We start from the raw sequence: 12,588 nt of genomic DNA on the forward strand, positions 1-12,588 counted from the left end.
ACTTCCACTTGTTTTGGCATTGCAAAGTACTGCTATGTCAGGTGTTTTTAATATGCTGCATTTGTTTGGATTCGGTCTCATTTTAAAGGTAAACATTACCCTGTATATTAGCAGAATAGTTCTCCACTCTTGTCTTTAACAGCATACATGACATCAGTGGATATAATTAGTGTGAAAGGCATGTTCTCTTCATTAATCTCCACGAAAAATGGAGAAAACACAATGAATTTACTGTAAAACGGTTTTATTTATTTTATCAAGAATCAGGAATCAAATAAACTGAAAAAATGAAAAAAAAAACAGTAGAGAATCTGATTATACTACAAAGTAGAGGAAAATTAGCCTGGCTAGCACTGAATTACATTATGGTGGGGGGGGGGCTAAGGGGTTTTATTTTTAAAACTGACGTCCCTAATGTGTCTGAGTCTTTCTTAGATGTTAATGAGTGTGCCTCATACCCGTGCCAGAATGGAGGATCATGTATTGATGGAAGGAACAGTTTCACCTGCCTGTGTGCTCCTGGATTTACCAACATAACTTGTGAAACAGGTATGGGCTTCATATTCAATTGCTGGCTACTGTCACAGTCTAAAAATATCTAACTTTGTTTTGTTCCCCTTCCAGAAATACATTTGAAAAGATGGTAAATATGTCATGGTACCACAGAGCATTTAAAAAACTGTACATTCTTTTACATTTCTCTAAAGTGCTAATTTCCACCAATGAAATACTGTTGTGTGAACATGAGTTTATAAGGGGTCTACTACAGGTGCCCATGTGCTAATAGCTGGCTACACATCTGCACACTGTCACTTGCAGAAAATGGCATACACAGCCCTCCCAACATCCAACTCTATAAAACTATGTAGCTGTACCAAAGCCCTAGCTCTAGCCCTAAAACTCCCATACAGTTCCCAACCCAAGACCTTGCTGCTTTACCCTAAACCTCCATGCCCCTTCCCTATGTCTAAAGTCTCCAGTCAATCTGTAAACCTAAAATTCCAACCCCCTGCCGAAATATAAATACCCTAATTGCTTTCTAACCCTAAAACTCCCCTTTTGCTCCCTAACTCTACAACTTCATTCCTTTTCCCTTACCCCAACCTCCCCCCATCACTCCCTCCCCATGGCCACTGTACTTTGCTCACTTGAACTCAAATAATTGGGTAAGGCAGCAGCTGTTTGAACTCATAACTGAGTCCAAGCTGAAGTGGCAGCATGCATAAACTACAAGATGCTCGAGTCCCTGGCTTAAGGACAGTAGTTCTTGAGTGCTTGGGATTTACGCACTTGTAGTAGACTAGGTCATGTTTCGTGGGAGTGAGTGACTTTTCAGGGCAGTATGGATCCAATTTCTAGGCCTTTGCTGAACTACAAAAGCATTATATCATCAGTCTTTTTACCCATATCAATTTGAACCTCTTGCCTCTTTCTCACTTTTTGTGTGCGTGCGTATGTGTGTGTGTCTGTGTGTCTGCGTGTGTGTGTGTGTGTGTGTGTGTGTGTGTGTGTGTGTGTGTGTGTGTGTGTGTGTGTGTGTGTGTGTGTGTGTGTGTGCATGCACGTGTGTGTGTCTATGTGTGTGTGTGTGTGTGTGTGTGTGTGTGTGTGTGTGTGTGTGTGTGTGTGTGTGTGTGTGTGTGTGTGTGTGTGTGTGTGTGTGTGTGTGTGTGTGTGTGTGTGTGTATAACTTTCTGTATGCATGCCAATTTAGGATCATGGGGGAGACAGAGGGAGAGAGACTATCTTGGCACCCTGTGGGGGGCAAAGCAGGAACACTAATCCTTAATAGGGTACTAGACCATTGCAGGATGCACACCCCTACTTACTCACATCACATGTGCAAGTACAGACAATTGTGAGGATTTCCAAATCCCCTACAGTGTGTCTTGGAATGTTGGAGGAAGCAGAATTGCCAAGTTAAAAGTTATACAGTCCCAGGAACAGCATATAAATACTGTACAGAAACAGGAAAGCAGTGCAACATAGAATCAACTTAGAATCAGACTAGAATACTGACCATGAAGCAGAAATATTAAGTGCACCACCATCAGATATGGTTTGCACTTATACTCTCATAAACATATACACACACACTCACCAAACACTGAACCAGACACACATAATTTATTTTTATATATATATATATATATATATATATATATATATATATATATATATATATTCTGAGAAATTAATATTCTAGCCTTCTCTATATAACTTGCCTCCACTCCTCTATCCATTGCCTCCAGAATACAAAACAACCCACCCACTTGCATGTATCCTAAACTTTGACAAGGTGCTGTATCCCAAACCTTCACCTGAGGTTAGTATTACATTGAGATAGACATATCTACTACCTGGTTTGCTAGTCGAACACTGGTCTATGGTGTCAATTACAGGAGCAAAGTCCCCATATTAGCTGTCTGAGCTGTCATCTAACCATGTCTCATTTTTATTATTTGTATAAACCTTGTTGTGTGCGTGTATAAGTGTTTATTTCCTTTCTTTTTATATTCCATACCTGTACACCACTTTAACTTGGTTCTTGTCCTGCCATTGCATATTTATTTACATTTAGCTGGTTGGCTGCATTTATCTTCCTGTCAGACAGCCCAGGTTACATAGTTTTGCTCAGATGTAATTAATGATTCTGCCAGACACACTCTTTATAACCGCAATGTTAAATGAAAGGAAAAGGTAATTTTTAACTAAACATGAATTAAGAATTACAGTATTCCATGCTGATTTGCCTTATCATTGGAGTCATTCCACAAAGCTTATAATGGGCTACTGAACAATGCCTAGTGTCTTACTTCTTGCTTTTCTTAACTCTACTTCTATATGTGTGAATTGCTGTCATTCTTTGCTCATCTGTAGCTATGTTTGTGATAGTCTTTTTTTCTTCTTTTTGTCGCCTCACAGTTAGATGTTGCACATTCGATTCTCAGTTAGAGTGTCTTCTGTGTGTCGACATGCGTGAATGGGCGTTCCTTCGCTGAATGTTGTGTGTTAGGTGCGGCAAGCCAGCTCGTAAAAATCTACTGCCAATCATTAGTGGACCGAAGTTCCACTGTGGCGACCCCTAACTGGGAAAAGCCGAAAGACAGTATTAAACTCCAAGTTTGTCTTCCTTTTTTGTGTATTGTCTTTCTCTGTGTCTCCTCTGTTCTCTTAGTTGTGCCCATTATTTGCTTTAAGAGTTAAATTGCTTACTTGTCTTCCTTTCTCTTTTTTATTCCTGCTGGACTCTTGTACCTCTTCAAGTTTTTCTCGCTATCTTTCCTTGTGCTTAACGCTTGTTTTTTTTTTGTTTGTTTGTTTGTTTGTTTGTTTTGGGGTTATTTTTTGTTTTTATCCCAATTCTTGTACATCTGAGTCTTATGGACTGCTGTTGTGTGTATCAGTAGGCCGAAAGTATGTATATTTAATTGATTTTTTCTTTCCTTCTTCTTTTAATTTACCCTTTGTTCTTGCCCTTTTATCTCATGCTTCTTTTGTCATTGCCTCCTGTGGTAGCTTTCTTACGGGTAGATAACCTCCTTGATTACCTGTCTTTGTGTATCAAGCTGGCTGTTGCTGTTTGTCTACTCCTCAGTATGACCAGTATGTCTGTCGGGCCTTTCCAGCAGCTAAACTTCCTGTCTTCCATTACTGTCATGGTTACTGTCCTGCTTTTTAACTTAACACTCAGTAGTGTGGTTCTACAGTTCCACTACCTAGTAGTTCTCCTGTGTTTTGTTTTTATTTTGAATCTGCTAAACACTGTTGGCCCTTTTCTGTATGCAGCAGACTATCTACGTCACAACTTTTCATACTACATAAGGAATATATTATAATTAACGTTAAGATTTAATATAGTTAACTAATAAGAAATGTATTTTACATCCATACCACACTATAACCACTGGTATATGTCTGTATGTTAATCTTTGAAGCTATGAGGTGGGAGATCATTTTGTAGTAAATGAATGTGAGCTTTTATACTGAGATAACAAAAGTAATACTGCATTGGACATGCTACGGTACACTAAATTGCTTGACTGTTGTGGCTGTAAATACATTTAGAGCTATAATAGTAGATTAGGTAAGAGATACTTCACTATGCCCTAGAGTAATGATTACTGAAACTAATAAAAGCTGAGGTACTGAGATTGATAAGCATTGTTATACTGACATGTGTGCCTGCCATCTGATAAAGGTCAGTATGTCTTCCTAATGTGACCAACAGCTGATACTCTGATCCGTTTCACTATTATAGTAAATTAATTGATAGGGGCTACAATGAACTACTTAGCTGTTGTACCGTATGCCTCATAAGCATGCCTCTCAACTTGCAGACTTTGAAAATAGATACAAAGGCTATTGTAAAGTTCGTATAGGCAGCCAAAAATATAGACACCCAATTGGTATAAAATTTAAATCCTTAATAACACATGGTTCCTCCCACTTTTTGTCTGAATGTGGGATATGAGTCTGAGGCATATGTTTTAAAAATATAAGCATATTATCAAAGGCACACAGTAAAATCTATAGACTTTAACAAATTACATTGCAGTAATAGGTTCATAGGTTCATAGGTTCATACTAGGCTATCTGCCCGAGGGCATTTACAAGCCTAGCCCATCGTTTTGTGGCTTCTGTGGTCCCTAGTAGTATGGGGATGCTATGGTTTTATTTCCATGTTTTCTGTCTGGCCCTCTGCTGAGACAATCCCTGGGAGGTATATCATCTCCCATCCATTCCATTGGTCAAGATTTCTCTTGAGGCCAGCCAGGGTGCTCTGCCTCACATGTACCGGGATTTTGTCTTGTTCCACAGCATAGGAGTCTTTGATGAATCTATCTTCCTCCAGCACGCCCTATTAATAGCTGTGTCAAGGTCTAAGCTCACTCTCTGTGTGGCTCTGATGGATCTAGATTTTGAGGTCTAGATTTCTCATTGATGGTGGGTTTGACATGGCCTTGTTTAGGCATGGGTCCGTACTGAGCGTTAAAGCGTTCAGTAATAGAGCTGGAGTTCAGTCAGTCAGTTCAGATAGGATAGATTTTGAGACCTTTCCTTTTTCCTTGAGACCTTTTGACTTTGTGGCCTCTCTGGCAAGTGTCGGTGTGATAATCAAGTGTCGGGGCATTGGGGGTCATACCAATCTCAATGAGGAATCAGATGAGGGAAGATAGATAAAGAAAAGGATTCTAAGTGATGATCTACCTTCATGAGAGAATCCTTCAGAGAAGGTCTTCCTAACTAGGTCTTCCATGCTACATAGCTACATCAATGTACCTCACACATTTTTTTTGTTTATTTCTGAAAAAGGGAGGTGTAACATGAGTCCTTTTTCTTTAAATTATTGGTGCCACTAGTATTTTGGACATGTTGTCTGGTTTCCTGTGTACTAAACAGGCTCAAAATTGTCTCTGTGTGTGCTGGTGGAGGGGACAGGATTGAGAAAATTGTATGGAGTTTTAATTCAAGCCTGAAAATAGGAACAATAGATACATAGTGTGAAGGGGTAAATCATGCCCCAAAATCAGTACATACTTCCAAAATAGGTACAGTTGAGAAGTCTGCTTACAAGATGTTTCACTGATTTTTAACATTTTTATTTTGCTAGCAGGTAGGGGAGTAGGGAAATTGGTCCACCGAAGTTTCTTTTTTGATATTACCTTGTTACAAAACACTTGAAAATGCATGAATTATAATGTAGTGTAAAAATGTATGCTAGGTTTGCAGGGGTTCCAGTGCTTAAACCCATTCCAGTGACATGAAATAATATCATGGACATGGGTTATATGCCTTGAATCCCTTACCATTGTCACCACTTATATATTCTAGGGTATGATTGCCCTTAAGAGTTTATAGCATGTAAGTACTGATGCCTCCTGTTATAACTAGCACCTGCTATAACCAAATACATAGAATTTCACTCATCTCAACCTGAGCTCAGTGCCTCTTAATGCAATCTTACCTTCAGTAAATAAGGCAAATAAACTAATTTTCACACACTCATGCACTTCTCAGGAAGTGCTACTGATACCTTTCCAGGGTACAGAACCCTCAAAACCTTTCCAGGATTTCTTGTGTCCATGATGCACACTGCCACCAAACAGAACAATCTAGTATTATGGTCTTAGTGACTGAACACTCTTGCAGTGTGCCAAACAGTATATTGAATTGTAGGAGCTTATTGCCAGTCCCTCTTTAAAAGGGGTGGATGCTGACCATCACACCAGTGCTGTGAAGCTACCCTTTATAAACTAATAAATAAAATGCCAGCCACAAGCTAAATAAATAAGCCAGCAGCCACAAGCTTTTATAAAAGTGTAAATTAAAACACTTTACTTAAGAGAAATAACAAAACTACTGCAATCAAATGAAACAATGTCTTTATCACCACCTCAAAAGATTATTACAGGTGTTCCTCAAGGCTCAGTCTTAGCCCCATTTTATTCAGCTTATTCACCCGTTCTCCAAGTACTGACCTGAAATAATATATCCTCATTCTATATGCTGATGACTTTGTCTTCTGTGAATCAGCTTCTAGCTTCAAGACAGTACCATAACAGCTCTAGCTCATTGTTCATAACTTAAACCCCTGGTTATTTAACAAAAAAAACTACGAATACTAAATGAGTGAAGTTATTCTTTTCATTACAGATGAAATGCCATCATTCCTCAACCCTTCATCCTAAAAAAACAACTGACAGAATGTATCTCGTCCTTCAAACTCTAAGGTTTCACTCTAGATTTACATGTAAACCAAACACTAATGTGGAAAGTTAAATTAATTCTACCCTTTTGGGATGTCATAAGACATGCTCCCTTTATTCCAGAAGGAAAAAAATACTATAGGCAAAAACACATTACATCCACAGCTGAGATATGCACTATGACTACTAGTTTATACCTTAATGAAAAAGCTCAGAGGATGTTCTTCATGTTTCACTGTTGCAGTCATTACATTTGGGTAATCTGCTGGCAGGTTGCCCTCAGTCGGCCTGAATTCCAAAGTCTTGGGTCCAGCGTCGGTTGTTGTCTCCACTTCCATGACGTCAGGTCGTCAGGGGTATAAAACATGCAGCTGATGCCATTTTCTTTAGTCTTTCTTGCCATGCGGTGCCCGAAGCAGAAGCATTTCACAAGTGCCTGTCGGCCGACTACTGAAATATTCGAGTTTGAGTTTCAGAACCGAAGTCTTCACTAAAGCTAAGTACCCCGTCGGGGAAACTTTTTTCTTGCTTTTTACCAATGTCAGAAAAAGTTAATAATTGTATTACTTGTGGGAAGCAAATACCTCATAAGGATTTCCATTTATACTGTATTCTTTGCCTAGGCCCTGATCACAACGTGCCTGGCTGTCAGTTTTGTGCTAGATTTAACCAACACACTATTAAGCGTCGGTATATTTTTGCATCAAAGTATTTTGGAAACAGATTTAACTACCCAGAAATGTCATTGGATAGCAATCCGACTACCGGAGTGCATAAAAAATGCAAAGAAAAGGACAGAGAAAGGCAGTCGAGATCCAAAACCAACGATGAAGCTTCTCCTAAGCCAGTCGCTGGTTCACCGGTACTCAGTGAGGTGCTTTTGCAGCCCCTGATACCCACTACGTTCGAGTCGCAAGCCTCTACCGACACCCATGTGGAGTCCGGCATGCCGCAAGATACTCGAGGTATTGGACCGATGGATGTATCTCCCTCAGATGGGTCCAAAGCCGCTGAGCAGGCACCGGCTTCTGAGGGGGTATTCAGACCTCAACATTTGTATATCAAACCGATGACAGCTGCAAAACCAAAAACAAAAGCAAATTCTAAAACTGACGCATGAGCCACATGCACAGGCCTCTATGCCTAAAAAACAGATGATCAAAATGGCTGAAGACCTTATTACCTTGATCAGGGGTACCAATCCCCCTCCAGATAAGAGGCCTAGGCAAGACACTGATTATGAATCTTCAGATCAGGTTTCTATTTCTTCTGATTCCTCTTCTGATCAGGAACTATCTATACATCCCTATTAGGATTCTGATGCTGAGGAGTCTGTTCCATCTGCATCTCCTCCTGAGGATTATTCATTTGGAGAAACCTTGCATACTTTGAGGGAGCATTTTCACTGGCAGAGTCAAGACTTCTCAGAATCAAAAAAGAGGCTCAGGGATTTCCTTCTTCTCCCTCAGCACAAGCCTTTAGCCATTCCCCCTGTTTTAGACATTGTGGATGATGTGTTTTCGGAGTCAAGCTTGACCCCTGACTCCTTACCTCCAGCTCCCAGTAAGCCTGACAGATATTACAGGGTCCCTGACTCACATACATTTTTATTTAGAAACCCTGCAGCTGATCCTGAAACCATTTCACAGAGCCCAAAGGGAGTTAAGGCCTCAACAGCAAAAAATCCTACCCCCTCTGACAGAGATTCAAGGGCACTGGACAGATGGGGAAAAAAGGTTTATACATCTGCAACCTTGGCAATCACGGCCTTAAACTGTCAATTTCATATGCTTAAGTACCAACAACATGTCATGGGATTGCTGAAACAGAAAATGATGTTGATTTCAGAATGTGCAGGAAATAAAGAATTGCAGGAATTATTGCATACAGCTGAACAAGTTGGAAAGCATACTTTGCAATGTGGTTTTGATTTTTAGAGGCCTCCTGCAGGACTGCAGTTACTGGATCTGTGATTAGGAGGCATGCCTGGTTAAAGGAACAAAATTTGCCTGATCATGTTAAAGCTAAATTGTTAGATGCACCTTTACAGCATGATTCCCTGTTTGGTATTAAGGCAGAAGAGGTTTTAAAGAAAATGGAAGACAAAGCTAAGTCTATGCAAACTGTTAAAGACTTCTTACAAGTGCAGCCACCAAGATTCAGTAGACACTGGCCTACAAAAAACTGGTCCTTTCCTGTGTCAGACAGAGCTAAAAGGGTCAAATCCAAATGCCCTAAGGGCTCCAGATACCAGGCACAAGACTCATATAGGTCAAAGCAATGGGGCGCATCCTACTCCAAATCTGGAGGAGATAAAGCGCAAACCTACAATAAGTAATCCCAATGACTTCCCTCTGCCTACACCAAGCACTTATCTTTTGGCAGCACCCATAGGGGGAAAATTAGCACTTTTTACTCAAAATTGGCAGTTAATAACCCAGGACAAGTGGGTTCTAAACATCGTATCACATGGATACAGATTCCATTTCCACACTCTGCCAATGGCAAATAGTTGGCCAGATCTGTCAAAAAATCAATGGGCAGAGGCACAGAAACAGGTTACATCACTCATGGATATGAGGGCCATTCAGGCAGTACCAGAACAGGTTACATCACTCATGGATATGAGGGTCATTCAGACAGTACCAGAACAGGAAAAAGGACAAGGTTTTTACTCAAGACTGTTCTTGGTACCCAGAAAGGACAAGGCCTGGCGGCCAATACTGGATTTATCGATTATGAACACATTCCTGGACATTCCAAAATTCAAAATGCTGACTTTGCAGCAGCTTCTGCCCATGCTGGGCAAGAATGCTTGGCTGGTGACTTTAGACCTAAAAGAGGCATACCTGCATGGCCCAATTAGACAGTTGTGCAGAAGATACCTGACATTCAAGGCTGGCTTAATGCACTACCAATTCTCTGCACTGCCCTTTGGCTTATCTACTGTGCCTAGGGTCTTTACAAAGTGCCTGGCACCAGTAATTGCATTTTACAGACAAAGAAGTATTCAAATATATCCTTACTTGGACGACTGTCTCATTCAAGCAGAGAACAAGGACACTCTTCTTCAACACCTGGCGTTTGTGAAAAGGCTTCTAACATGCCTAGGGTACACAATAGATTAAAAGAAATCACAACTGGTACCCTCTCAAAAGATAACATTCCTGGGTGCAAGCTTGAATACAACTGCCCAGATGGCTTACCTCACGCCAAACAAACAAAGGCAACTGTCTACTTACTTCAGACTGATGGCAACAAAAGCACAGTCTTCTGCAAGACAAATTCTGCAGGATCTGGGCTTCATGGCATCCTGCATCCTACTAATTCCATATGCAAGACTGCATATGAGGAACCTTCAATGGTACCTAAAACGTTTATGGAGTCAACATTCGCACAGTCTGGAAACAAAGATTCCTCTCATTCTCTGCCTGCAACAGGAGTTTCTATGGTGGGCAAAGGCCTGTCACCAAAACACGGGATGGCCCTTCATTCTACCCCCTGCCAGCCAAACCTTAACAACAGACACATCATATTATGCCTGGGGGGGGCCCACATGGCAGGAAGATGCATTCAGGGCATATGGGCACCAAAACAAATGCATCTACATATCAACCAGAAAGAGATGCTAGCTGTTCAACATGCCCTAACAGCCTTCAAGGACTTACTTCATCCAGGACAACTACTGATAAAGACGGACATCACCACAGTCATGTGGTATATAAACAAGCAAGGGGGCATGCACTCATACCCCCTTTGCAGATTAGCCATGGCACTGTGGGACACAGCTTTGACCTACCAAATACAGCTTCAAGCTCAATTCCTGCCAGGAAAACAAAACACTCTGGTAGACAATTTAAGCAGAAACCTTATGGATCCTCACAAGTGGAAACTAAATCCACACGTCTTCAGCATGATTACAGAGAAATGGGGGAGCCCAGACATAGATCTATTTGCCTCTCCTCAAAATTATCAATTGAAAAAATTCTGCACAAGGACTTATCACAGACAAGCATGGAAAGTGGACACCCTATCCTTCAGTTGGAAAAATCTATCAGTTTACGCCTTTCCTCCTCTGCCTCTTCTACCCAAGGTCCTCCTAAAAGTCAGACAAGAGAAGCCAAAGATGATATTAATTGCCCCAGACTAGCCCCGCCAATACTGGTACCCAATCCTAAGGAACTTGTCTCAATACCCGGCTTGGACCTTGCCTCAAAGACCACAACTACTGTCCCAGCAAAACAATGAGATCCTGCACAATCAGCTACAGACTCTGAACCTGGCAGCATGGCTAATCGTGTAATCATACAAATGACACCTCTCAGTAAAGCTGTGATGGATGTCATTTTGCAAGCCAGAAGGCCTAGTACTAGAAAATCTTATGCTGACAAATGGAAGAGATTCTGTGCTTGGAATCAAGCACAAGGCACTGATACAGCAGAACCACATATTCCTCAGACATTACAATACTTGACTGAGATACTTGACAAAGGACTACCTTTCCCATCAATCAAAATCCATGTTTCTGCCATTTCAGCTCATTTCAATACAGAGTCAAAAATCTTTTCTCATCCTTTAATAAAGCAGTATCTTAGAGGAGCCAAAAATTTAAGGCCTCCTAGAAGATCACCATTACCTGCATGGGACCTCAATTATGTGTTGGAAAAGCTCACCCTGCCTCCATTTGAACCAGCTGCTACCGCTGATATAAAGTTCTTATCATGGAAGACAGCTCTGCTACTAGCAATTACCTTCAGCAAGAAGAGTTTCAGAGCTACAGGTCCTCATGGCTGTAGAGCTTTTTATCATATTTTACCCAGACAGGGTGTCTCTGAGGACAAATCCTACTTTTATGCCTAAGGTGGTTTCCAGTGTGGCTCTTAACCAAACAATTAATCTGCAAACTTTTTATCCAAATCCGCAGAACAAAGGGGAGAGAATTCTGCATTCCTTGGACGTACACAGACAGCTAAGATTCTACTTGAGCAGGACTAGAGCTCCAAGAAAAACTGAGCAATTACTAGTGACATATGCTGCAGGATCAGAGGGCAAGGCTATTTCAAAGCAGGCAATTTCAAAGTGGATAAGCCACTGCTTCTGTTTCTGCTACTTACACCATGGTAAACCTGTGCCCAAGGGCATTAGGTCTCATTCCACCAGAGCTGCAGCTACTTCAGCAGCCTTTCTAAGGGGAGTACCAATCAAAGACATTCTAGAGGCTGCTACTTGGAGTTCTGTTCACACCTTTACAAAGCGTTACCATTTGCCTCTTTACTCTAAGTCCAGGGCAGGCTTTGCCACTGCAGTGCTGCAGGACCTTATAGCCGCACATAATACTGTTTAGCTCCAGCCTCCCAACCATAGCTTTGGGATTCTACCCAAATGTAATGACTGCAACAATGAAACATGAAGAACATAGTACAGTTGTGTACACTTACCATAAATGTAGATGTTCAAGTGTATTCACTGTTACAGTCCAGGTTACCCTCCCGCCATCCCCCTGTCATTCTAAAGTTTATCTTTCCTTCTCTATCTTCTACAACTTATGTAGTGTATTTGCTTGTAGATGAAGGTAAAGTTTATATTGCTGCATGTATGCATATATATATATATATATATATATATATATATATATATATATATATATATATAAAATATTGCTACCTTTTTGGGGGCACCTGACATCAGGGGCAAGAAAAACTGAAGAAAATGACGTCGGCTGCATGTTTTGTACCCCTGACGACTTGACGTTATGGAAGAGGAGACAGCAACCGATGCAGGACCCAAGACTTTGGAATTCTGGCTGACTGAGGGCAACCTGCCAGCAGATTACCCAAATGTAATGACTGCAACAGTGAATACACTTAAACATCTACAT

The 12,588-nt window shown here is 40.9% G+C and overlaps 1 protein-coding gene across 1 annotated transcript in view; it reads left to right on the forward strand.

The window, feature by feature from the left end:
* SNED1 (sushi, nidogen and EGF like domains 1) overlaps nt 1-12,588 on the forward strand; it is a 1,598,911-nt gene that overhangs the window by 629,146 nt on the left and 957,177 nt on the right. The window contains exon 6 of the mRNA XM_044070335.1: nt 436-549. Within this exon, the coding sequence (XP_043926270.1) occupies nt 436-549 (114 nt within the window). The remainder of the gene's footprint in view (nt 1-435; nt 550-12,588) is intronic.

This window comes from Protopterus annectens, chromosome 4.part1, assembly GCF_019279795.1.
Source record: "Protopterus annectens isolate FY-2018-M chromosome 4.part1, PAN1.0, whole genome shotgun sequence".
Lineage (NCBI taxonomy): Eukaryota > Metazoa > Chordata > Ceratodontiformes > Protopteridae > Protopterus > Protopterus annectens.